General features: G+C 46.3%; 1 protein-coding gene across 12 annotated transcripts in view; it reads right to left on the bottom strand.

Annotated features, from left to right (window-relative positions):
• Positions 1–26682, bottom strand: part of LOC307128139 (uncharacterized protein) — a 106876-nt gene that overhangs the window by 49976 nt on the left and 30218 nt on the right. For 4 of the 12 annotated variants that reach the window (XM_079819765.1, XM_079819772.1, XM_079819768.1 and 1 more), the window contains exons 2-7: positions 25788–25900; positions 20796–20951; positions 3263–3370; positions 3142–3184; positions 2980–3055; positions 691–909 (exon numbers count right to left, since the gene is read on the bottom strand). In XM_079819765.1, coding sequence (XP_079675891.1) covers positions 691–909; positions 2980–3055; positions 3142–3184; positions 3263–3370; positions 20796–20951; positions 25788–25889 — 704 coding nt within the window. In that variant the 5' untranslated portion in view covers positions 25890–25900. The remainder of the gene's footprint in view (positions 1–690; positions 910–2979; positions 3056–3141; positions 3185–3262; positions 3371–20795; positions 20952–25787; positions 25901–26682) is intronic. The other 8 variants (XM_079819767.1, XM_079819762.1, XM_079819766.1 and 5 more) reach the window with 4 other exon arrangements.

Below are 26682 nucleotides of genomic sequence, written 5' to 3' on the forward strand. Positions count from 1 at the left end.
ATACCATCCAGAATAATCGACAAGTAGCATTCTGGATAACCGTCAGATATTGAGAATAATCGGCAGATACCATCCAGAATAATCGACAAGTAGCATTCTGGATAACCGTCAGATATTGAGAATAATCGGCAGATAACATTCCGAATAATCGACAGATATCATTCCGAATAATCACCAGGCAATTTTCTGAATAACCGGATACCGGCAGATATCGTCCCGAATAATCGTCAGATAGTACACCATACAGCCGACAGGCATCATTCAGAATAATCGGCAGCCATCGATCCGAATAATTGGCAAATATAATTTCGGGTAGCCAGCAGGTTACACTCTGAATAATCGCCAGGTAACATGCCGAACAATCGACAGATATCATTCCAAATAACCAACAGACAACATCACAAATAATCGGCTACCGACAGATATCATCCCGAAATAATCGTCAGGTAGTATTCCGAACAATTGACAGACATCATTCCGAATAATCGACAGATAATATTCGGAATAATCAACAGATATCATTCTGAATAATAATATGGTCAGATCTCATTAGTATCGGTGCATCTCTGATCCTAGTAATACTAAAATAACACTGCTCTGAACGGACACACTACAAATCTGAGCGTCACACACACAGCTTTAAGCGATCCGACTGGGAGTTTCTCTGGTGTAAAGCACGTGTAAACTCACTTGTAGCTGCGGTGTAGCTCCAGCACCTTCTCCTCCAGCTCTTTGGTCTGGCTGGGGGCCAAACGCACGTCACTGATATAGCCGGTTCCCTGCATGTCAGCGTCAAAGTCGCCCACCTCAGACTGAACCGTGTATGAGCCCAGCACGGTGTGAGTGGCGAAGGAACACGGCAAACGCCCAGAAACCACGTCATCTCTGAGCTGCAGACACAGGTAATACCTGAGAGAGAAACGGGATCCAGGTCAGTCTACTCATACAACAGCACAGGCTGGGAATGTTTACAGCACTAGTGTTATTGATATATTCATTTCAAGTTTATGTATATAGCGCTTCTCACAGTACATATCGTTTCAATGTTCCAGTATTGTTTTCAGTCAGCTATAATATATGTTATGTTAGTCTTGAGAATGTGTTAGGCAATGGTTATAAGGATTAAAATTAGGGCTGTCAAAAGATTAATCGCGATTAATCGCATCCAAAATAAAAGTTTGTGTTTACATAATATATGTGTGTGTACTCTGTTAATCATTATTTATATATAAATACACACACAAGCATGTATATTTAAGAAAAAAATAATATTTTTATACATAAAACATTTATATTTATAATAGATTATATAAATGTATATACAAAACAGTATATACATGCAAATATTTCTTAAATATATACATGAATGTGTGTGTATTTATATATAAATAATAATTTACAGAGTACACACACATATATTATGTAAACACAAACTTTTATTTTGGATGCGATTAATCGCGATTAATCTTTTGACAGCCCTAATTAAAATATAAGGATAGTATTACAATATTAATAATTGTTAGTTTTGTCGATCTAAAGTTGGCGTTAACTGAAGTCGTTGGCTAAAATCACTGCAGAGGCTGGATTGAAAAACAAAAATAGATTACGTGCCGTTATAGTTTTTTTTTTCATATTTTGAATTAGTTTATTTCTGTACTTTTCATTTTGGTTAAAGTTTTAGTATTTTTATTGTATGCTTTTGTCATTTTTATTAGTTATTGTTTTTAAAATGTTTAGATTGTTTTTCTTATTTTTTTATTTCCTTTCTAGTTTAACTACATCAAGTTAAACTAATCAGGCTTTAGATTTTTATCGCCCAATATATCGGTTATCGGCATTCAAATTAAAAAAATTATCGTTATTAGTCAATTTTTTATATCAGCACATCACTATTCTTAGTTTTTATTTTAGTTCTAATTTTTCTACATCAAGTTAAACTAATCAGGCTTTAGATTTTTAGGATTTCGATTTATCGGCTAATATATCAGTTCAATATATTTGATATATATCAAAATTTAAAGAATTATCGGTATTGGCCAAATTTTTATTTCAGCGGATCCCTAATTCTTAATTTTTATTTTAGTTCTAGTTGTACTACATCAAGTTAAACTAATCAGGCTTTAGATTTTTATCGGCCAATATATCGGTTATCGGCTTTCAAATTTAAATAAATATCGGTTATTGGCCACAATTTTCATATCGGTGCATTCCTATTCTTAATTTTAATTTTAAATTCAGCTCTAGTTTTACTGCATCAAGGTAAACTAATAAGGGTTTAGATTTTTAGGATTTAGATTTATCTGCCAATATATCGGTTTTCGGCTTTCAAATTTAAAGATGTATCGGGAAAATTTTTCATATCAGTGCATCCCTTTTCTTAACTTTTATTTCAGTTCTAGATTTACAACATCAAGTTAAACTAAATAAAAATGAGAAACGTTGCCTTTGCCTTATATTTTACTTTATTATAGATTTGTGTTGTGTCAGTGTCATTTTTATTAGTTATTGTTTATTTGGTAACACTTTACAATGAGGTTTGATTTATTAACACTAACTACATTACAGAAACTAACAATGAATTATATTTCTACATCATTTATTAGTTAATTTAAACATTTAACAATACATGTTATTATTTGAACTAACATTGACAAAAATTATTAAATGTTGTAAAAAAAAATATAGTTAATATGTGATTTTTTTAGATGTCTGTAGTTTTATTCATTTTTATTTTAGTATATCAAGAAAATTATATATTTCTTTATTTTACTACAGATTTATAATTGATAATAAACTCATATTTTGACTTCAGTTTAATTTTGTTGTGCGTGTTATTTTTATTAGTTATGTATTTAATTCAGTATATCAAGTTAAACTAAATGAACATGCATGGCGACCCTCTGCAATAAAAAATATGTTTTTTCATATTTTATTTCACTTAATGTTTGTGTTGTCGTGGTTTGCGTGAACTCTAAACACCTGGTGATGTCCTCGGACAGCTGTGCCGGATCGGGAGGATAAAACTTCACGTTGAAGGCAAAGTTCCAGGGACCAGCTGAAAAACAAGAGAAACAACTTCCTGTGAGAACCTGAGGGCGTTTGGATGGAGACGATGAACATGTTCATTAGGCAGAGACGCACCGCTGATCTGCTTCTTGATCTCCTTGGATGTGTCCAGCCAGTTCTGTGGAGAAAACAGGAGGTTTGTCAATGAAAAACACGACTGAGACTTGCAATCAGAGGAAGACGAGCGCACACACACCTTCTGGCTCTCAGCATCCCCGTACGTGATGCCAAAATAGTCCTTCTCCAGCAGATTCAGGTGGTCACACACCTTCTCAAACAGCACCTGGGCTTTGGCTCGTTTCTGCTGACAACAGACAAGACACAGATTCGCTCATGAGAACTGGAACAGGTGACACTATAATTACATGATAAATACTATTATTACACTATAATAATCATCTGTTCACATTCTTTTCCCCGCGCAGGTGTTTGTGACTGAACGGACAACAGGTGTGACGCGAGTGTGTTCTGCGAGTGTGTTCTGCGAGTGTGTTCTGCGAGTGTGTTCTGAGTGCGTGTTCTGCGAGTGTGTTCTGCGAGTGTGTTTTGTGCAGTGTGTTCTGCGAGTGTGTTCTGCTAGTGTGTTCCGCTAGTGTGTTCTGTGCAGTGTGTTCAGTGTTCTGCGAGTGTGTTCTGCGAGTGTGTTCTGCGAGTGTGTTCTGTGCAGTGTGTTCTGCGAGTGTGTTCTGCGAGTGTGTTCTGTGCAGTGTGTTCTGCGAGTGTGTTCTGCGAGTGTGTTCTGTGCAGTGTGTTCTGTGCAGTGTGTTCTGCGAGTGTGTTCTGTGCAGTGTGTTCTGCGAGTGTGTTCCGCTAGTGTGTTCTGCTAGTGTGTTCTGCGAGTGTGTTCTGTGCAGTGTGTTCTGTGCAGTGTGTTCAGTGTTCTGCGAGTGTTCTGCGAGTGTGTTCTGCGAGTGTGTTCTGCGAGTGTGTTCTGTGCAGTGTGTTCTGCGAGTGTGTTCTGCGAGTGTGTTCTGCGAGTGTGTTCTGTGCAGTGTGTTCAGTGTTCTGCGAGTGTGTTCTGTGCAGTGTGTTCTGTGCAGTGTGTTTCAATGTTCTGCGAGTGTGTTCTGTGCAGTGTGTTCTGTGCAGTGTGTTCTGCGAGTGTGTTCTGTGCAGTGTGTTCTGCGAGTGTGTTCTGCTAGTGTGTTCTGCGAGTGTGTTCTGCGAGTGTGTTCTGCGAGTGTGTTCTGAGTGTGTTCTGAGTGTGTTCTGTGCAGTGTGTTCAGTGTTCTGCGAGTGTGTTCTGAGTGTGTTCTGAGAGTGTGTTCTGCGAGTGTGTTCTGAGAGTGTGTTCTGAGAGTGTGTTCTGAGAGTGTGTTCAGTGTTCTGCGAGTGTGTTCTGCTAGTGTGTTCTGCGAGTGTGTTCTGTGAGTGTGTTCAGTGTTCTGCGAGTGTGTTCTGTGAGTGTGTTCTGTGAGTGTGTTCAGTGTTCTGCGAGTGTGTTCTGTGAGTATGTTCTGTGAGTGTGTTCTGTGAGTGTGTTCAGTGTTCTGCGAGTGTGTTCTGTGAGTGTGTTCTGCGAGTGTGTGTGTTCTGTGCAGTGTGTTCAGTGTTCTGCGAGTGTGTTCTGCTAGTGTGTTCTGCGAGTGTGTTCTGAGAGTGTGTTCTGCGAGTGTGTTCTGAGAGTGTGTTCAGTGTTCTGCGAGTGTGTTCTGCTAGTGTGTTCTGCGAGTGTGTTCTGAGAGTGTGTTCTGAGAGTGTGTTCTGAGAGTGTGTTCTGAGTGTGTTCTGAGTGTGTTCTGAGAGTGTGTTCAGTGTTCTGCGAGTGTGTTCTGCTAGTGTGTTCTGCGAGTGTGTTCTGTGAGTGTGTTCTGCGAGTGTGTTCAGTGTTCTGCGAGTGTGTTCTGCGAGTGTGTTCTGCGAGTGTGTTCTGCGAGTGTGTTCTGTGAGTGTGTTCAGTGTTCTGCGATTGTGTTCTGTGAGTGTGTTCAGTGTTCTGCGAGTGTGTTCTGTGAGTGTGTTCTGGGAGTGTGTTCTGTGAGTGTGTTCAGTGTTCTGTGCAGTGTATTCTGTGCAGTGTGTTCAGTGTTCTACGAGTGTGTTCTGCTAGTGTGTTCTGCGAGTGTGTTCTGAGAGTGTGTTCTGAGAGTGTGTTCTGCGAGTGTGTTCTGAGTGTGTTCTGAGTGTGTTCTGAGTGTGTGTTCAGTGTTCTGCGAGTGTGTTCTGCTAGTGTGTTCTGCGAGTGTGTTCTGAGTGTGTTCTGAGAGTGTGTTCTGCGAGTGTGTTCTGAGAGTGTGTTCTGAGAGTGTGTTCTGAGAGTGTGTTCTGAGAGTGTGTTCAGTGTTCTGCGAGTGTGTTCTGCTAGTGTGTTCTGCGAGTGTGTTCTGTGAGTGTGTTCTGTGAGTGTGTTCTGCGAGTGTGTTCAGTGTTCTGCGAGTGTGTTCTGCGAGTGTGTTCTGTGAGTGTGTTCTGTGAGTGTGTTCAGTGTTCTGCGAGTGTGTTCTGTGAGTGTGTTCAGTGTTCTGCGAGTGTGTTCTGTGAGTGTGTTCAGTGTTCTGCGAGTGTGTTCTGGGAGTGTGTTCTGTGAGTGTGTTCAGTGTTCTGTGCAGTGTGTTCTGTGCAGTGTGTTCTGTGCAGTGTGTTCTGTGCAGTGTGTTCTGTGCAGTGTGTTCTGTGCAGTGTGTTCAGTGTTCTGCGAGTGTGTTCTGCTAGTGTGTTCTGCTAGTGTGTTCTGCGAGTGTGTTCTGTGCAGTGTGTTCTGAGAGTGTGTTCAGTGTTCTGCGAGTGTGTTCTGTGCAGTGTGTTCTGAGAGTGTGTTCTGAGAGTGTGTTCAGTGTTCTGCGAGTGTGTTCTGCTAGTGTGTTCTGCGAGTGTGTTCTGTGAGTGTGTTCAGTGTTCTGCGAGTGTGTTCTGTGAGTGTGTTCTGCGAGTGTGTTCAGTGTTCTGCGAGTGTGTTCTGCGAGTGTGTTCAGTGTTCTGCGAGTGTGTTCTGTGAGTGTGTTCTGTGAGTGTGTTCAGTGTTCTGTGAGTGTGTTCTGTGAGTGTGTTCAGTGTTCTGTGCAGTGTGTTCTGTGCAGTGTGTTCTGTGCAGTGTGTTCTGTGCAGTGTGTTCTGTGCAATGTGTTCTGTGCAGTGTGTTCTGTGCAGTGTGTTCAGTGTTCTGCGAGTGTGTTCTGCTAGTGTGTTCTGCGAGTGTGTTCTGAGTGTGTTCTGCGAGTGTGTTCTGAGTGTGTTCTGAGAGTGTGTTCAGTGTTCTGCGAGTGTGTTCTGCTAGTGTGTTCTGCGAGTGTGTTCTGAGTGTGTTCTGAGAGTGTGTTCTGCGAGTGTGTTCTGAGTGTGTTCAGTGTTCTGCAAGTGTGTTCTGAGTGTGTTCTGAGTGTGTTCTGCGAGTGTGTTCTGAGAGTGTGTTCTGCGAGTGTGTTCTGAGAGTGTGTTCTGAGAGTGTGTTCTGAGAGTGTGTTCAGTGTTCTGCGAGTGTGTTCTGCTAGTGTGTTCTGCGAGTGTGTTCTGTGAGTGTGTTCAGTGTTCTGCGAGTGTGTTCTGTGAGTGTGTTCTGTGAGTGTGTTCAGTGTTCTGCGAGTGTGTTCTGTGAGTATGTTCTGTGAGTGTGTTCTGTGAGTGTGTTCAGTGTTCTGCGAGTGTGTTCTGTGAGTGTGTTCTGCGAGTGTGTGTGTTCTGTGCAGTGTGTTCAGTGTTCTGCGAGTGTGTTCTGCTAGTGTGTTCTGCGAGTGTGTTCTGAGTGTGTTCTGAGAGTGTGTTCTGAGAGTGTGTTCTGCGAGTGTGTTCTGAGAGTGTGTTCAGTGTTCTGCGAGTGTGTTCTGCTAGTGTGTTCTGCGAGTGTGTTCTGAGAGTGTGTTCTGAGAGTGTGTTCTGAGTGTGTTCTGAGTGTGTTCTGAGAGTGTGTTCAGTGTTCTGCGAGTGTGTTCTGCTAGTGTGTTCTGCGAGTGTGTTCTGTGAGTGTGTTCTGCGAGTGTGTTCAGTGTTCTGCGAGTGTGTTCTGCGAGTGTGTTCTGCGAGTGTGTTCTGTGAGTGTGTTCAGTGTTCTGCGATTGTGTTCTGTGAGTGTGTTCAGTGTTCTGCGAGTGTGTTCTGTGAGTGTGTTCTGGGAGTGTGTTCTGTGAGTGTGTTCAGTGTTCTGTGCAGTGTGTTCTGTGCAGTGTGTTCAGTGTTCTACGAGTGTGTTCTGCTAGTGTGTTCTGCGAGTGTGTTCTGCGAGTGTGTTCTGAGAGTGTGTTCTGAGAGTGTGTTCTGCGAGTGTGTTCTGAGTGTGTTCTGAGTGTGTGTTCAGTGTTCTGCGAGTGTGTTCTGCTAGTGTGTTCTGCGAGTGTGTTCTGAGTGTGTTCTGAGAGTGTGTTCTGCGAGTGTGTTCTGAGAGTGTGTTCTGAGAGTGTGTTCTGAGAGTGTGTTCTGAGAGTGTGTTCTGAGAGTGTGTTCTGAGAGTGTGTTCTGAGAGTGTGTTCTGAGAGTGTGTTCAGTGTTCTGCGAGTGTGTTCTGCTAGTGTGTTCTGCGAGTGTGTTCTGTGAGTGTGTTCTGTGAGTGTGTTCTGCGAGTGTGTTCAGTGTTCTGCGAGGGTGTTCTGCGAGTGTGTTCTGTGAGTGTGTTCAGTGTTCTGCGAGTGTGTTCTGTGAGTGTGTTCAGTGTTCTGCGAGTGTGTTCTGTGAGTGTGTTCAGTGTTCTGCGAGTGTGTTCTGCGAGTGTGTTCTGCTAGTGTGTTCTGCGAGTGTGTTCTGTGAGTGTGTTCTGTGAGTGTGTTCTGCGAGTGTGTTCAGTGTTCTGCGAGGGTGTTCTGCGAGTGTGTTCTGTGAGTGTGTTCAGTGTTCTGCGAGTGTGTTCTGTGAGTGTGTTCAGTGTTCTGCGAGTGTGTTCTGTGAGTGTGTTCAGTGTTCTGCGAGTGTGTTCTGGGAGTGTGTTCTGTGAGTGTGTTCAGTGTTCTGTGCAGTGTGTTCTGTGCAGTGTGTTCTGTGCAGTGTGTTCTGTGCAGTGTGTTCAGTGTTCTGCGAGTGTGTTCTGCTAGTGTGTTCTGCTAGTGTGTTCTGCGAGTGTGTTCTGTGCAGTGTGTTCTGAGAGTGTGTTCAGTGTTCTGCGAGTGTGTTCTGTGCAGTGTGTTCTGAGAGTGTGTTCTGAGAGTGTGTTCAGTGTTCTGCGAGTGTGTTCTGCTAGTGTGTTCTGCGAGTGTGTTCTGTGAGTGTGTTCAGTGTTCTGCGAGTGTGTTCTGTGAGTGTGTTCTGCGAGTGTGTTCAGTGTTCTGCGAGTGTGTTCTGCGAGTGTGTTCAGTGTTCTGCGAGTGTGTTCTGTGAGTGTGTTCTGTGAGTGTGTTCAGTGTTCTGTGAGTGTGTTCTGTGAGTGTGTTCAGTGTTCTGTGCAGTGTGTTCTGTGCAGTGTGTTCTGTGCAGTGTGTTCTGTGCAGTGTGTTCTGTGCAGTGTGTTCAGTGTTCTGCGAGTGTGTTCTGCTAGTGTGTTCTGCGAGTGTGTTCTGAGTGTGTTCTGAGAGTGTGTTCAGTGTTCTGCGAGTGTGTTCTGCTAGTGTGTTCTGCGAGTGTGTTCTGCTAGTGTGTTCTGCGAGTGTGTTCTGAGTGTGTTCTGAGAGTGTGTTCTGCGAGTGTGTTCTGAGTGTGTTCTGAGTGTGTTCAGTGTTCTGCAAGTGTGTTCTGAGTGTGTTCTGAGTGTGTTCTGCGAGTGTGTTCTGAGAGTGTGTTCTGAGAGTGTGTTCAGTGTTCTGCGAGTGTGTTCTGCTAGTGTGTTCTGCGAGTGTGTTCTGTGAGTGTGTTCTGTGTTCTGCGAGTGTGTTCTGCTAGTGTGTTCTGCGAGTGTGTTCTGTGAGTGTGTTCTGCGAGTGTGTTCAGTGTTCTGCGAGTGTGTTCTGCGAGTGTGTTCAGTGTTCTGCGAGTGTGTTCTGCTAGTGTGTTCAGTGTTCTGCGAGTGTGTTCTGTGAGTGTGTTCAGTGCTCTGCGAGTGTGTTCTGCTAGTGTTCTGCGAGTGTGTTCTGCGAGTGTGTTCTGCGAGTGTGTTCTGAGAGTGTGTTCTGAGAGTGTGTTCTGAGAGTGTGTTCTGTGAGTGTGTTCCGCTAGTGTGTTCTGCGAGTGTGTTCTGCGAGTGTGTTCTGCAAGTGTGTTCTGCGAGTGTGTTCCGCTAGTGTGTTCTGCGAGTGTATTCTGCAAGTGTGTTCTGCGAGTGTGTTCCGCTAGTGTGTTCTGCTAGTGTGTTCTGCGAGTGTGTTCTGAGTGTGTTCTGAGAGTGTGTTCTGCGAGTGTGTTCTGAGAGTGTGTTCTGAGAGTGTGTTCTGAGAGTGTGTTCTGAGAGTGTGTTCAGTGTTCTGCGAGTGTGTTCTGCGAGTGTGTTCTGTGAGTGTGTTCAGTGTTCTGCGAGTGTGTTCTGCGAGTGTGTTCTGTGAGTGTGTTCTGCGAGTGTGTTCAGTGTTCTGCGAGTGTGTTCTGCGAGTGTGTTCAGTGTTCTGCGAGTGTGTTCTGTGAGTGTGTTCTGTGAGTGTGTTCTGTGAGTGTGTTCAGTGTTCTGTGAGTGTGTTCTGTGAGTGTGTTCAGTGTTCTGTGCAGTGTGTTCTGTGCAGTGTGTTCTGTGCAGTGTGTTCTGTGCAGTGTGTTCTGTGCAGTGTGTTCTGTGCAGTGTGTTCTGTGCAGTGTGTTCTGTGCAGTGTGTTCAGTGTTCTGCGAGTGTGTTCTGCTAGTGTGTTCTGCGAGTGTGTTCTGAGAGTGTGTTCAGTGTTCTGCGAGTGTGTTCTGCTAGTGTGTTCTGCGAGTGTGTTCTGCTAGTGTGTTCTGCGAGTGTGTTCTGAGTGTGTTCTGAGAGTGTGTTCTGCGAGTGTGTTCTGAGTGTGTTCTGAGTGTGTTCAGTGTTCTGCAAGTGTGTTCTGAGTGTGTTCTGCGAGTGTGTTCTGAGAGTGTGTTCTGAGAGTGTGTTCTGAGAGTGTGTTCAGTGTTCTGCGAGTGTGTTCTGCTAGTGTGTTCTGCGAGTGTGTTCTGTGTTCTGCGAGTGTGTTCTGCTAGTGTGTTCTGCGAGTGTGTTCAGTGTTCTGCGAGTGTGTTCTGCGAGTGTGTTCTGCGAGTGTGTTCAGTGTTCTGCGAGTGTGTTCTGCGAGTGTGTTCAGTGTTCTGCGAGTGTGTTCTGCGAGTGTGTTCAGTGTTCTGCGAGTGTGTTCTGCTAGTGTGTTCAGTGTTCTGCGAGTGTGTTCTGTGAGTGTGTTCAGTGTTCTGCGAGTGTGTTCTGCGAGTGTGTTCTGCGAGTGTGTTCTGCGAGTGTGTTCTGCGAGTGTGTTCTGAGAGTGTGTTCTGCGAGTGTGTTCTGCGAGTGTGTTCTGCGAGTGTGTTCTGCGAGTGTGTTCTGCGAGTGTGTTCCGCTAGTGTGTTCTGCGAGTGTGTTCTGCGAGTGTGTTCTGAGAGTGTGTTCTGAGAGTGTGTTCTGCGAGTGTGTTCAGTGTTCTGCGAGTGTGTTCTGTGAGTGTGTTCAGTGTTCTGCGAGTGTGTTCTGGGAGTGTGTTCTGTGAGTGTGTTCTGTGAGTGTGTTCAGTGTTCTGTGCAGTGTGTTCTGTGCAGTGTGTTCTGTGCAGTGTGTTCAGTGTTCTGCGAGTGTGTTCTGCTAGTGTGTTCTGCTAGTGTGTTCTGTGCAGTGTGTTCTGAGAGTGTGTTCAGTGTTCTGCGAGTGTGTTCTGTGCAGTGTGTTCTGAGAGTGTGTTCAGTGTTCTGCGAGTGTGTTCTGCTAGTGTGTTCTGCGAGTGTGTTCTGTGAGTGTGTTCAGTGTTCTGCGAGTGTGTTCTGCGAGTGTGTTCTGTGAGTGTGTTCTGCGAGTGTGTTCAGTGTTCTGCGAGTGTGTTCTGCGAGTGTGTTCAGTGTTCTGCGAGTGTGTTCTGTGAGTGTGTTCTGTGAGTGTGTTCAGTGTTCTGTGAGTGTGTTCTGTGAGTGTGTTCAGTGTTCTGTGCAGTGTGTTCTGTGCAGTGTGTTCGGTGCAGTGTGTTCTGTGCAGTGTGTTCTGTGCAGTGTGTTCAGTGTTCTGCGAGTGTGTTCTGCTAGTGTGTTCTGCGAGTGTGTTCTGAGTGTGTTCTGAGAGTGTGTTCAGTGTTCTGCGAGTGTGTTCTGCTAGTGTGTTCTGCGAGTGTATTCTGCTAGTGTGTTCTGCGAGTGTGTTCTGAGTGTGTTCTGAGAGTGTGTTCTGCGAGTGTTCTGAGTGTGTTCTGCGAGTGTGTTCTGAGAGTGTGTTCTGAGAGTGTGTTCTGAGAGTGTGTTCAGTGTTCTGCGAGTGTGTTCTGCTAGTGTGTTCTGCGAGTGTGTTCTGTGAGTGTGTTCTGTGTTCTGCGAGTGTGTTCTGCTAGTGTGTTCTGCGAGTGTGTTCTGTGAGTGTGTTCTGCGAGTGTGTTCAGTGTTCTGCGAGTGTGTTCTGCGAGTGTGTTCAGTGTTCTGCGAGTGTGTTCTGCTAGTGTGTTCAGTGTTCTGCGAGTGTGTTCTGTGAGTGTGTTCAGTGCTCTGCGAGTGTGTTCTGCTAGTGTTCTGCGAGTGTGTTCTGCGAGTGTGTTCTGCGAGTGTGTTCTGCGAGTGTGTTCTGCGAGTGTGTTCTGCGAGTGTGTTCTGAGAGTGTGTTCTGTGAGTGTGTTCCGCTAGTGTGTTCTGCGAGTGTGTTCAGTGTTCTGCGAGTGTGTTCTGTGAGTGTGTTCAGTGCTCTGCGAGTGTGTTCTGCTAGTGTTCTGCGAGTGTGTTCTGCGAGTGTGTTCTGTGTGTTCTGCGAGTGTGTTCTGCGAGTGTGTTCTGAGAGTGTGTTCTGTGAGTGTGTTCTGCGAGTGTGTTCTGAGAGTGTGTTCTGCGAGTGTGTTCTGCGAGTGTGTTCTGCGAGTGTGTTCTGAGAGTGTGTTCCGCTAGTGTGTTCTGCGAGTGTGTTCTGCGAGTGTGTTCTGCAAGTGTGTTCTGCGAGTGTGTTCCGCTAGTGTGTTCTGCGAGTGTGTTCCGCTAGTGTGTTCTGCGAGTGTGTTCTGCAAGTGTGTTCTGCGAGTGTGTTCCGCTAGTGTGTTCTGCTAGTGTGTTCTGCGAGTGTGTTCAGTGTTCTGCGAGTGTGTTCTGCTAGTGTGTTCTGCGAGTGTGTTCAGTGTTCTGCGAGTGTGTTCTGCTAGTGTGTTCAGTGTTCTGCGAGTGTGTTCTGCTAGTGTGTTCAGTGAGTGTGTTCTGTGAGTGTGTTCTGCGACTGTGTTCTGCGAGTGTGTTCTGTGAGTGTGTTCTGTGTTCTGCGAGTGTGTTCTGTGAGTGTGTTCAGTGTTCTGCGAGTGTGTTCTGAGAGTGTGTTCCGCTAGTGTGTTCTGCGAGTGTGTTCTGCGAGTGTGTTCTGCAAGTGTGTTCCGCTAGTGTGTTCCGCGAGTGTGTTCCGCGAGTGTGTTCTGAGAGTGTGTTCTGCGAGTGTGTTCTGCGAGTGTGTTCTGCGAGTGTGTTCCGTTAGTGTGTTTTGCGAGTGTGTTCTGCGAGTGTGTTCTGCGCAGTTCTCATGTTAACGTCCAGCTCCTAGTGTTTAAATCTCAAACGCACTGCTCATCTGCTCACTCATGAGCATTGCCCTGAGCTGCTATTGGAGGAACTGAACACCACTGACCAACAATGTTGGGTATGTTACTTTCAAATAGTAATTATAGTTACTAGTTACTTCTTACAAATAGTAACTGAGCTAGTAACTGAGTTACATCATCACAAAAGTAACTAATTACCAGGGAAAGTAACTACTGAGTTACTTTTTTTTTTCAAAACTTGGATGCCTCCAATATTAAATATGTTAAATTAATAATTTGGACACTAAATAGAATAAATTATTATAATAAAACATTGTACATTAATGTACAATATTGTAATGTTGCTGTGGGACAATGTGAGAGACACCTATCAAATTCAATACATTATTGTAAAAATTATCAGTAGACCTACTATAGAGTAAATATAGTGTAAATATTATCAGTAGGCCTACTATAGTGTAAATATTGTGTAAATATTATCAGTAGACCTACTATAGTGTAAATATAGTGTAAATATTATCAGTACTCTACTATAGTGTAAATATAGTGTAAATATTATCAGTAGGCCTACTATAGTGTAAATATAGTGTAAATATTATCAGTACTCTACTATAGTGTAAATATAGTGTAAATATTATCAGTACTCTACTATAGTGTAAATATAGTGTAAATATTATCAGTAGGCCTACTATAGTGTAAATATAGTGTAAATATTATCAGTACTCTACTATAGTGTAAATATAGTGTAAATATTATCAGTAGGCCTACTATAGTGTAAATATAGTGTAAATATTATCAGTACTCTACTATAGTGTAAATATAGTGTAAATATTATCAGTACTCTACTATAGTGTAAATATAGTGTAAATATTATCAGTACTCTACTATAGTGTAAATATAGTGTAAATATTATCAGTACTCTACTATAGTGTAAATATAGTGTAAATATTATCAGTACTCTACTATAGTGTAAATATAGTGTAAATATTATCAGTACTCCTCCTTTGGTAGTGGAGCTCATGTTATCGCATGTGATGATGTGAGGCGCTTCAGAATCACTGGCCACCGGCGTGGAGAGACTCTTTCTTCCTGGGCATAAGTTGCACATTACATAAACATTCTTGCCTTTCACCTCAACGAGGGAAGAGTAGCGCTTATACTTCCAGTTTGCGAAAGCTACCTTTGAAGTCGTTGGACTTGGTGTGTGTGACTGTGCATATGCGTGTGTGTCATAGGTGTGTGTGTGTGTGTGAACTCAACCTATCAACCTCAACCTTGTCTCCCACCCACCAATCATCATCAGTTATGTGTACCAAAAACACGCATGGCATGCAGGCCGCACACACACACACAGACACACACACACACACAGAGACACAGACACACAAACACACACACACAGAGACACACACACACACACGCTCTGGTATGCTGTACTTTATGCAGTTGCTTTTGCTGGAGCCAAAATGAGATTCAGCTGAAGTAAGAGCTGGTGATGTGACAGTTTGTGTGTCCTCGTAAACTCTGAGCAGTTAAAGCCACTGTGAACGTGTAAGAACACGCCGGTTCACGCCTCGCACCGCATTCACACGTCCTGCGCGCGCGCGCGCGCGTGTGTGTGTGTGTCGCATCAAGCCTCACACTTCAGCTCGAAACATGTTACTGTCAGCCTCTGAGATCTGAGCTCACAGCCTAAAGCTGACGGGCAGAATACTGAAGAAAAGCCATTCAAATATGATTATATATGATATTCTTTATTCTCACACCGTTTATGATATTTAAAGGGCTGGTAAACCATGATTTCACTATTCTAACTTTAGCTAGTGTGTAGTGTTGCTGCTTGAGCATAAACAACATCTGCAAAGTTACAACGTTCCAAGTTTAAAGCAAAGGGAGATATTTGATTTTAAAGAAATCAGTTTCTAAGAACTACAGCAAACAGCCGTTAGGCGACTACAGACATTCCTCCAGGGTCTCTGACATCACCAGCCCCAATATTTACATAAACCCCTCCTCCAAGAATATTAAATAAGGGGGTGAGGCCATTTTGTATTGCTGTTGTTGTGGTACAGTTAGGCTGGAGTGGTGTTGTGGTATAGTTAGGCTGGAGTGTTGTTGTGGTATAGTTAGGCTGGAGTGTTGTTGTGGTATAGTTAGGCTGGAGTGGTGTTGTGGTATAGTTAGGCTGGAGTGGTGTTGTGGTATAGTTAGGCTGGAGTGGTGTTGTGGTATAGTTAGGCTGGAGTGGTGTTGTGGTATAGTTAAGCTGGAGTGTTGTTGTGGTACAGTTAGGCTGGAGTGTTGTTGTGGTATAGTTAGGCTGGAGTGGTGTTGTGGTATAGTTAGGCTGGAGTGTTGTTGTGGTATAGTTAGGCTGGAGTGTTGTTGTGGTATAGTTAGGCTGGAGTGGTGTTGTGGTATAGTTAGGCTGGAGTGTTGTTGTGGTATAGTTAGGCTGGAGTGTTGTTGTGGTATAGTTAGGCTGGAGTGGTGTTGTGGTATAGTTAGGCTGGAGTGGTGTTGTGGTATAGTTAGGCTGGAGTGGTGTTGTGGTATAGTTAGGCTGGAGTGTAGTTGTGGTACAGTTAGCCTGGAGTGGTGTTGTGGTACAGTTAGGTTGGAGTGGTGTTGTGGTACAGTTAGGCTGGAGTGGTGTTGTGGTATAGTAAGGCTGGAGTGGTGTTGTGGTATAGTTAGGCTGGAGTGTTGTTGTGGTATAGTTAGGCTGGAGTGTTGTTGTGGTATAGTTAGGCTGGAGTGGTGTTGTGGTATAGTTAAGCTGGAGTGTTGTTGTGGTATAGTTAGGCTGGAGTGGTGTTGTGGTATAGTTAGGCTGGAGTGGTGTTGTGGTATAGTTAGGCTGGAGTGTTGTTGTGGTATAGTTAAGCTGGAGTGGTGTTGTGGTATAGTTAGGCTGGAGTGGTGTTGTGGTATAGTTAGGCTGGAGTGGTGTTGTGGTATAGTTAGGCTGGAGTGGTGTTGTGGTATAGTTAGGCTGGAGTGGTGTTGTGGTATAGTTAGGCTGGAGTGGTGTTGTGGTATAGTTAGGCTGGAGTGGTGTTGTGGTATAGTTAGGCTGGAGTGGTGTTGTGGTATAGTTAGGCTGGAGTGGTGTTGTGGTATAGTTAGGCTGGAGTGGTGTTGTGGTATAGTTAGGCTGGAGTGGTGTTGTGGTATAGTTAGGCTGGAGTGGTGTTGTGGTATAGTTAGGCTGGAGTGGTGTTGTGGTATAGTTAGGCTGGAGTGGTGTTGTGGTATAGTTAGGCTGGAGTGGTGTTGTGGTATAGTTAGGCTGGAGTGGTGTTGTGGTATAGTTAAGCTGGAGTGGTGTTGTGGTATAGTTAAGCTGGAGTGGTGTTGTGGTATAGTTAAGCTGGAGTGGTGTTGTGGTATAGTTAAGCTGGAGTGGTGTTGTGGTATAGTTAAGCTGGAGTGGTGTTGTGGTATAGTTAAGCTGGAGTGGTGTTGTGGTATAGTTAGGCTGGAGTGGTGTTGTGGTATAGTTAAGCTGGAGTGGTGTTGTGGTATAGTTAAGCTGGAGTGGTGTTGTGGTATAGTTAAGCTGGAGTGGTGTTGTGGTATAGTTAGGCTGGAGTGGTGTTGTGGTATAGTTAGGCTGGAGTGGTGTTGTGGTATAGTTAGGCTGGAGTGGTGTTGTGGTATAGTTAGGCTGGAGTGGTGTTGTGGTATAGTTAGGCTGGAGTGGTGTTGTGGTATATTTAGGCTGGAGTGGTGTTGTGGTATAGTTAGGCTGGAGTGTTGTTGTGGTATAGTTAGGCTGGAGTGTTGTTGTGGTATAGTTAGGCTGGAGTGGTGTTGTGGTATAGTTAAGCTGGAGTGGTGTTGTGGTATAGTTAAGCTGGAGTGGTGTTGTGGTATAGTTAGGCTGGAGTGGTGTTGTGGTATAGTTAGGCTGGAGTTGTGTTGTGGTATAGTTAGGCTGGAGTGGTGTTGTGGTATAGTTAGGCTGGAGTGGTGTTGTGGTATAGTTAGGCTGGAGTGGTGTTGTGGTATAGTTAGGCTGGAGTGTTGTTGTGGTATAGTTAGGCTGGAGTGTTGTTGTGGTATAGTTAGGCTGGAGTGGTGTTGTGGTATAGTTAGGCTGGAGTGGTGTTGTGGTATAGTTAGGCTGGAGTGGTGTTGTGGTATAGTTAAGCTGGAGTGGTGTTGTGGTATAGTTAGGCTGGAGTGGTGTTGTGGTATAGTTAGGCTGGAGTGGTGTTGTGGTATAGTTAGGCTGGAGTTGTGTTGTGGTATAGTTAGGCTGGAGTGGTGTTGTGGTATAGTTAGGCTGGAGTGGTGTTGTGGTATAGTTAGGCTGGAGTGGTGTTGTGGTATAGTTAGGCTGGAGTGGTGTTGTGGTATAGTTAGGCTGGAGTGGTGTTGTGGTATAGTTAGGCTGGAGTGGTGTTGTGGTATAGTTAGGCTGGAGTGGTGTTGTGGTATAGTTAGGCTGGAGTGGTGTTGTGGTATAGTTAGGTTGGAGTGGTGTTGTGGTATAGTTAGGCTGGAGTGGTGTTGTGGTATAGTTAAGCTGGAGTGGTGTTGTGGTATAGTTAAGCTGGAGTGGTGTTGTGGTATAGTTAGGCTGGAGTGGTGTTGTGGTATAGTTAGGCTGGAGTGGTGTTGTGGTATAGTTAGGCTGGAGTGGTGTTGTGGTATAGTTAGGCTGGAGTGGTGTTGTGGTATAGTTAAGCTGGAGTGGTGTTGTGGTATAGTTAAGCTGGAGTGGTGTTGTGGTATAGTTAAGCTGGAGTGGTGTTGTGGTATAGTTAAGCTGGAGTGGTGTTGTGGTATAGTTAAGCTGGAGTGGTGTTGTGGTATAGTTAAGCTGGAGTGGTGTTGTGGTATAGTTAAGCTGGAGTGGTGTTGTGGTATAGTTAGGCTGGAGTGGTGTTGTGGTATAGTTAGGCTGGAGTGGTGTTGTGGTATAGTTAGGCTGGAGTGGTGTTGCGGTATAGTTAGGCTGGAGTGGTGTTGTGGTATAGTTAAGCTGGAGTGGTGTTGTGGTATAGTTAAGCTGGAGTGGTGTTGCGGTATAGTTAGGCTGGAGTGGTGTTGTGGTATAGTTAAGCTGGAGTGGTGTTGTGGTATAGTTAAGCTGGAGTGGTGTTGTGGTATAGTTAAGCTGGAGTGGTGTTGTGGTATAGTTAGGCTGGAGTGGTGTTGTGGTATAGTTAGGCTGGAGTGGTGTTGTGGTATAGTTAGGCTGGAGTGGTGTTGTGGTATAGTTAGGCTGGAGTGGTGTTGTGGTATAGTTAGGCTGGAGTGGTGTTGTGGTATAGTTAGGCTGGAGTGGTGTTGTGGTATATTTAGGCTGGAGTGGTGTTGTGGTATAGTTAGGCTGGAGTGTTGTTGTGGTATAGTTAGGCTGGAGTGTTGTTGTGGTATAGTTAGGCTGGAGTGGTGTTGTGGTATAGTTAGGCTGGAGTGTTGTTGTGGTATAGTTAGGCTGGAGTGGTGTTGTGGTATAGTTAGGCTGGAGTGGTGTTGTGGTATAGTTAGGCTGGAGTGGTGTTGTGGTATAGTTAGGCTGGAGTGGTGTTGTGGTATAGTTAGGCTGGAGTGTTGTTGTGGTATAGTTAGGCTGGAGTGGTGTTGTGGTATAGTTAGGCTGGAGTGGTGTTGTGGTATAGTTAGGCTGGAGTGGTGTTGTGGTATAGTTAAGCTGGAGTGGTGTTGTGGTATAGTTAGGCTGGAGTGGTGTTGTGGTATAGTTAGGCTGGAGTGGTGTTGTGGTATAGTTAGGCTGGAGTGGTGTTGTGGTATAGTTAGGCTGGAGTGGTGTTGTGGTATAGTTAGGCTGGAGTTGTGTTGTGGTATAGTTAGGCTGGAGTGGTGTTGTGGTATAGTTAGGCTGGAGTGGTGTTGTGGTATAGTTAGGCTGGAGTGTTGTTGTGGTATAGTTAGGCTGGAGTGTTGTTGTGGTATAGTTAGGCTGGAGTGGTGTTGTGGTATAGTTAGGCTGGAGTGGTGTTGTGGTATAGTTAGGCTGGAGTGGTGTTGTGGTATAGTTAGGCTGGAGTGGTGTTGTGGTATAGTTAGGCTGGAGTGGTGTTGTGGTATAGTTAGGCTGGAGTGGTGTTGTGGTATAGTTAGGCTGGAGTGGTGTTGTGGTATAGTTAGGCTGGAGTGGTGTTGTGGTATAGTTAGGCTGGAGTGGTGTTGTGGTATAGTTAGGCTGGAGTGGTGTTGTGGTATAGTTAGGCTGGAGTGGTGTTGTGGTATAGTTAGGCTGGAGTGGTGTTGTGGTATAGTTAGGCTGGAGTGGTGTTGTGGTATAGTTAGGCTGGAGTGTTGTTGTGGTATAGTTAGGCTGGAGTGTTGTTGTGGTATAGTTAGGCTGGAGTGGTGTTGTGGTATAGTTAGGCTGGAGTGGTGTTGTGGTATAGTTAGGCTGGAGTGGTGTTGTGGTATAGTTAAGCTGGAGTGGTGTTGTGGTATAGTTAGGCTGGAGTGGTGTTGTGGTATAGTTAGGCTGGAGTGGTGTTGTGGTATAGTTAGGCTGGAGTGTTGTTGTGGTATAGTTAGGCTGGAGTGGTGTTGTGGTATAGTTAGGCTGGAGTGGTGTTGTGGTAAATTAGTCCGAAAATTAAAATAAAATGATAATTAAATAAAATTTTTCAATTTTCCAGTATTCATTTTAAATGTAAACTATTTTTATACAGTTTTAATTTCAGTTTGAGTTATTTTAGTATATAAAGTTACACTATTTGTATTTATTTATTTCTGAGATGTAAAAATCTTTGGTTGTTTGAAATAAAGTAAATATAAATTATACACTTCATTACAAACAACACAAAATTGTAGTTTTATGGTTTTAGTTTCAGCCACAAACAAACCTGGAGCACAAACTAAAGCACAAATCATGTGACCTCAGTCCTGATCTACTGTAATGATGTCATGTGACCTCAGTCCTGATCTACTGTAATGACGTCATGTGACCTCAGTCCTGATCTACTGTAATGACGTCATGTGACCTCAGTCCTGATCTACTGTAATGACGTCATGTGACCTCAGTCCTGATCTACTGTAATGACGTCATGTGACCTCAGTCCTGATCTACTGTAATGACGTCATGTGACCTCAGTCCTGATCTACTGTAATGACGTCATGTGACCTCAGTCCTGATCTACTGTAATGACGTCATGTGACCTCAGTCCTGATCTACTGTAATGACGTCATGTGACCTCAGTCCTGATCTACTGTAATGACGTCATGTGACCTCAGTCCTGATCTACTGTAATGACGTCATGTGACCTCAGTCCTGATCTACTGTAATGACGTCATGTGACCTCAGTCCTGATCTACTGTAATGACGTCATGTGACCTCAGTCCTGATCTACTGTAATGACGTCATGTGACCTCAGTCCTGATCTACTGTAATGACGTCATGTGACCTCAGTCCTGATCTACTGTAATGACGTCATGTGACCTCAGTCCTGATCTACTGTAATGACGTCATGTGACCTCAGTCCTGATCTACTGTAATGACGTCATGTGACCTCAGTCCTGATCTACTGTAATGATGTCATGTGACCTCAGTCCTGATCTACTGTAATGACGTTACTGTAATGACGTCATGTGACCTCAGTCCTGATCTACTGTAATGACGTCATGTGACCTCAGTCCTGATCTACTGTAATGACGTCATGTGACCTCAGTCCTGATCTACTGTAATGACGTCATGTGACCTCAGTCCTGATCTACTGTAATGACGTCATGTGACCTCAGTCCTGATCTACTGTAATGACGTCATGTGACCTCAGTCCTGATCTACTGTAATGACGTCATGTGACCTCAGTCCTGATCTACTGTAATGACGTCATGTGACCTCAGTCCTGATCTACTGTAATGATGTCATGTGACCTCAGTCCTGATCTACTGTAATGACGTCATGTGACCTCAGTCCTGATCTACTGTAATGACGTCATGTGACCTCAGTCCTGATCTACTGTAATGACGTCATGTGACCTCAGTCCTGATCTACTGTAATGATGTCATGTGACCTCAGTCCTGATCTACTGTAATGACGTCATGTGACCTCAGTCCTGATCTACTATAATGATGTCATGTGACCTCAGTCCTGATCTACTGTAATGACGTCATGTGACCTCAGTCCTGATCTACTGTAATGACGTCATGTGACCTCAGTCCTGATCTACTGTAATGATGTCATGTGACCTCAGTCCTGATCTACTGTAATGACGTCATGTGACCTCAGTCCTGATCTACTGTAATGATGTCATGTGACCTCAGTCCTGATCTACTGTAATGATGTCCCCTCAGCCTCACCTCTAGCGTGCAGGTGTAGCCCGTGCCGTCCAGCAGCGTGACCTTACACTCCATGACCTTTGACCTGTGGCTCCTTCCTAGCGCTGACCAGGAGACTCTGCTGCTCAAAGACTTCTGGGAAATGTAGTGCTCCTCCTGCTGGAGTTCTGATTGGCCCTGCAGAAACACAGCACATGAGTTTATTAAGAGTTCCTCTGAATCTGTGGTTCTAGTATCACTGGGTTCCTATTACAGTTATTGTTTGAATTAAGACACATTCACATTAATAACTATAACTTCCGACATGTTCCTGCTGTCATAAGCGGCCTTATTCTCATCAGGCAGGTTTACTTCAGCGGCTCGCCATCATTAACTCGCGTTACATAATCTCTGCTCCCTCCTTTCCAGAACAATCCTGAAACTCTCCCTGGGATTATATCAGTAAATCCCCAGAGTCAGAGCCTCTTCATGACGCCTCAGGTTCTGATATATACGTTTTAACTTGGCGGTTGAGTTGATTTAACCTGGCGGTTGGGTTGTTTTAACCTGGCGGTTGGGTTGTTTTAACCCGGTGGTTGGGTTGTTTTAACCCGGCGGTTGGGTTGATTTAACCTGGCGGTTGGGTTGTTTTAACTCGGCGGTTGGGTTGTTTTAAACCCGCGGTTGGGTTGATTTAACCTGGCGGTTGGGTTGTTTTAACTCGGCGGTTGGGTTGTTTTAACCTGGCGGTTGGGTTGTTTTAACTCGGCGGTTGGGTTGTTTTAACTCGGCGGTTGGGTTGTTTTAACTCGGCGGTTGGGTTGATTTAACCTGGCGGTTGGGTTGTTTTAACTCGGCGGTTGGGTTGTTTTAAACCCGCGGTTGGGTTGATTTAACCTGGCGGTTGGGTTGTTTTAACTCGGCGGTTGGGTTGTTTTAACCTGGCGGTTGGGTTGTTTTAACCTGGCGGTTGGGTTGTTTTAACCTGGCGGTTGGGTTGTTTTAACCTGGCGGTTGGGTTGTTTTAACTCGGCGGTTGGGTTGTTTTAACTCGGCGGTTGGGTTGTTTTAACTCGGCGGTTGGGTTGTTTTAACCTGGCGGTTGGGTTGTTTTAACTCAGCGGTTGGGTTGTTTTAACCCCGCGGTTGGAACGTTTTAACCCGGCGGTTGGGTTGTTTTAACCCCGCGGTTGGAATGTTTTAACCTGGCGGTTGGGTTGTTTTAACTCGGCGGTTGGGTTGTTTAAACCCCGCGGTTGGAATGTTTTAACCCCGCGGTTGGGTTGTTTTAACCTGGCGGTTGGGTTGTTTTAACTCGGCGGTTGGGTTGATTTAACCTGGCGGTTGGGTTGTTTTAACTCGGCGGTTGGGTTGTTTTAAACCCGCGGTTGGGTTGATTTAACCTGGCGGTTGGGTTGTTTTAACCTGGCGGTTGGGTTGTTTTAACTCGGCGGTTGGGTTGTTTTAAACCCGCGGTTGGGTTGATTTAACCTGGCGGTTGGGTTGTTTTAACTCGGCGGTTGGGTTGTTTTAACCTGGCGGTTGGGTTGTTTTAACCTGGCGGTTGGGTTGTTTTAACCTGGCGGTTGGGTTGTTTTAACTCGGCGGTTGGGTTGTTTTAACTCGGCGGTTGGGTTGTTTTAACTCGGCGGTTGGGTTGTTTTAACCTGGCGGTTGGGTTGTTTTAACTCAGCGGTTGGGTTGTTTTAACCCCGCGGTTGGAACGTTTTAACCCGGCGGTTGGGTTGTTTTAACCCCGCGGTTGGAATGTTTTAACCTGGCGGTTGGGTTGTTTTAACTCGGCGGTTGGGTTGTTTAAACCCCGCGGTTGGAATGTTTTAACCCCGCGGTTGGGTTGTTTTAACCTGGCGGTTGGGTTGTTTTAACCTGGCGGTTGGGTTGTTTAAACCCCGCGGTTGGAATGTTTTAACCCGGCGGTTGGGTTGTTTTAACCCCGCGGTTGGAATGTTTTAACCCGGCGGTTGGGTTGTTTTAACCCCGCGGTTGGGTTGTTTTAACCTGGCGGTTGGGTTGTTTTAACTCGGCGGTTGGGTTGTTTTAACCCCGCGGTTGGAATGTTTTAACCCGGCGGTTGGGTTGTTTTAACCCGGCGGTTGGGTTGTTTTAACCCGGCGGTTGGAATGTTTTAACCCGGCGGTTGGGTTGTTTTAACCCGGCGGTTGGGTTGTTTTAACCCGGCGGTTGGGTTGTTTTAACTCAGCGCTTGGGTTGTTTTAACCCGGCGGTTTAACCCGACGGTTGGGTTGTTTAAACCGGCGGTTGGTTTTTTTTAACCCGGCGGTTGGGTTGTTTTAACCCGGCGGTTGGGTTGTTTTAACTCGGCGATTGGGTTGTTTAAACCCAGAGATTGGGTTGCTTTAACCCGCCGGTTGGGTAGTTTTAACCCCGCGGTTGGGTTGTTTTAACTCGGCGATTGGGTTGTTTTAACCCAGAGATTGGGTTGTTTTAATCCGGCGGTTGGGTTGTTTTAACCCAGCGGTTGGGTTGTTTAAGCCGGCGGTTGGGTTGTTTTAACCCTGTGTTTGGGTTGTTGATTGGGTTGTTTTAGCCCAGCGATTGGGTTGTTTTAACACAGCGATTGGGTTAAATGTTTGCCCAACATGCTGGGCACCGAAGTCTATACTGTACATCGCTGCCCTACTCAGCCCTGACCCGTCGAGGCATGGACTCCTCTAGACCCCTGAAGGTGTGCTGTGGTATCTGCCACCAATATGTTAGCAGCAGATCCTTTAAGTCCTGTAAGTTGCGAGGCGGGGCCTCCATGGATCTGACTTATTTGTTCAGCACATCCAACAGATGCCCGATTGGATTGAGATCTGGGGAATTTGAAGGCCAAGTCAACGCCTCAAACTCGTTGTTGTGCTCCTCAAACCATTCCTGAAGCATTTGTGCCCATGACCCTGTGGCCGGTTCTCCACTGGTTCTTCATGACCCTGTGGCCGGTTCTCCACTGGTCCTCCATGACCCTGAGGCCGGTTCTCCACTGGTCCTCCATGACCCTGAGGCCGGTTCTCCACTGGTCCTTCATGACCCTGTGGCCGGTTCTCCACTGGTCCTTCATGACCCTGTGGCCGGTTCTCCACTGGTCCTTCATGACCCTGTGGCCGGTTCTCCACTGGTCCTTCATGACCCTGTGGCCGGTTCTCCACTGGTCCTTCATGACCCTGTGGCCGGTTCTCCACTGGTCCTTCATGACCCTGTGGCCGGTTCTCCACTGGTCCTCCATGACCCTGTGGCCGGTTCTCCACTGGTCCTCCATGACCCTGAGGCTGGTTCTCCACTGGTCCTCAATGACTCAGTGGCCGGTTCTCCACTGGTCCTCCATGACCCTGAGGCCGGTTCTCCACTGGTCCTCCATGACCCTGAGGCCAGTTCTCCACTGGTCCTCCATGACCCTGAGGCCGGTTCTCCACTGGTCCTCCATGACCCTGTGGCCGGTTCTCCACTGGTCCTCCATGACCCTGAGGCCGGTTCTCCACTGGTCCTCCATGACCCTGAGGCCAGTTCTCCACTGGTCCTCCATGACCCTGAGGCCGGTTCTCCACTGGTCCTCCATGACCCTGTGGCCGGTTCTCCACTGGTCCTCCATGACCCTGAGGCCGGTTCTCCACTGGTCCTCCATGACCCTGAGGCCAGTTCTCCACTGGTCCTCCATGACCCTGAGGCCGGTTCTCCACTGGTCCTCCATGACCCTGTGGCCGGTTCTCCACTGGTCCTCCATGACCCTGAGGCCGGTTCTCCACTGGTCCTCCATGACCCTGTGGCCGGTTCTCCACTGGTCCTCCATGACCCTGTGGCCGGTTCTCCACTGGTCCTCCATGACCCTGTGGCCGGTTCTCCACTGGTCCTCCATGACCCTGTGGCCGGTTCTCCACTGGTCCTCCATGACCCTGTGGCCGGTTCTCCACTGGTCCTCCATGACCCTGAGGCCGGTTCTCCACTGGTCCTCCATGACCCAGTGGCCGGTTCTCCACTGGACCTTCATGACCCTGTGGCCGGTTCTCCACTGGTCCTTCATGACCCTGTGGCCGGTTCTCCACTGGTCCTCCATGACCCTGTGGCCGGTTCTCCACTGGTCCTTCATGACCCTGTGGCCGGTTCTCCACTGGTCCTCCATGACCCTGTGGCCGGTTCTCCACTGGCCGGTTCTCCACTGGTCCTCCATGACCCTGTGGCCGGTTCTCCACTGGTCCTCCATGACCCTGTGGCCGGTTCTCCACTGGTCCTTCATGACCCTGTGGCCGGTTCTCCACTGGTCCTCCATGACCCTGTGGCCGGTTCTCCACTGGTCCTCCATGACCCTGTGGCCGGTTCTCCACTGGTCCTTCATGACCCTGTGGCCGGTTCTCCACTGGTCCTTCATGACCCTGTGGCCGGTTCTCCACTGGTCCTCCATGACCCTGTGGCCGGTTCTCCACTGGTCCTTCATGACCCTGTGGCCGGTTCTCCACTGGTCCTCCATGACCCTGTGGCCGGTTCTCCACTGGTCCTCCATGACCCTGTGGCCGGTTCTCCACTGGTCCTTCATGACCCTGTGGCCGGTTCTCCACTGGTCCTTCATGACCCTGTGGCCGGTTCTCCACTGGTCCTCCATGACCCTGTGGCCGGTTCTCCACTGGTCCTCCATGACCCTGTGGCCGGTTCTCCACTGGTCCTCCATGACCCTGTGGCCGGTTCTCCACTGGTCCTCCATGACCCTGTGGCCGGTTCTCCACTGGTCCTTCATGACCCTGTGGCCGGTTCTCCACTGGTCCTTCATGACCCTGTGGCCAGTTCTCCACTGATCCACTATCCCACCCACTAACCGAGATCATCAGCGTTATTCATAATGTTATGCTCGATCGGTGTATTTATACATTATCGGTGATAGCCCTATTCCTGAAAATAAAATTGTCGACACAATGAAACACTTGCTCTGGCACTAGATTTGGATGAAGAGATTGGAGTGTGATGGTTGGTCGGTGTGGTATTTGCCCCGCCCCTCCTCCACTGTGATTGGACGAAAGCCCTCACCTGATGCCGTGTGTCCGGGCTGGCCTGTCCTGATGCTGGTTGGGCTTCTGTGTGCTTCGGCTGCTCCTGGACGTCCGGTTCTGAGCCTGAGTCCGTCGTCATGGCCAGTCACACTGAAATGCCACATGGATATATTCAGACTGGGCGTTTCACAATCCCACTGGAATGACCAGAGTGAGAATCTGACCACATATCAGTTTATATTTAGCCTGATGTTTACTCTGCACTGTGACAGTAGGATCGCTGTATTTCTAAAAGCACCAGATCACAACAGCAGTGACGTCTGAAGCCTGTAATGTCCTCAAACACATTTAGACTGCAGCCGTGGTCCCTGAAAGTGTGTTACAGTAGCGGACATTCCTTCTGGCCAACATGTTCATCTGTGGCAGTCGCTGAAGAGCCAAACTCAAGCCAAACGCCTGTTCGACTGAGCAAAACAATAACATGCCGAAACCTCCAGAACGGAGTATTCAAGTTGAGTAGAGCAGAGTTTTCAACTAGGACCAGAAAACCTAGAAACCTAACCCTAAACACCCTAGTAACCCCATAGCAACCACTCAGAACACTCCAATAACGCCATAGCAACCACTCAGAACACTCCAATAACGTCATAGCAACCACTCAGAACACTCCAATAACGCCATAGCAACCACTCAGAACACCCTAGTAACCCCATAGCAACCACTCAGAACACTCCAATAACGACATAGCAACCACTCAGAACACTCCAATAACGCCATAGCAACCACTCAGAACACTCCAATAACGCCATAGCAACCACTCAGAACACCCTAGTAACCCCATAGCAACCACTCAGAACACTCCAATAACGACATAGCAACCACTCAGAACACTCCAATAACGCCATAGCAACCACTCAGAACACTCCAATAAC

The sequence above is a fragment of the Gobio gobio genome (genome assembly GCF_949357685.1).
Source record: "Gobio gobio genome assembly, chromosome: 6".
NCBI classification, from domain to species: Eukaryota; Metazoa; Chordata; class Actinopteri; order Cypriniformes; family Gobionidae; genus Gobio; species Gobio gobio.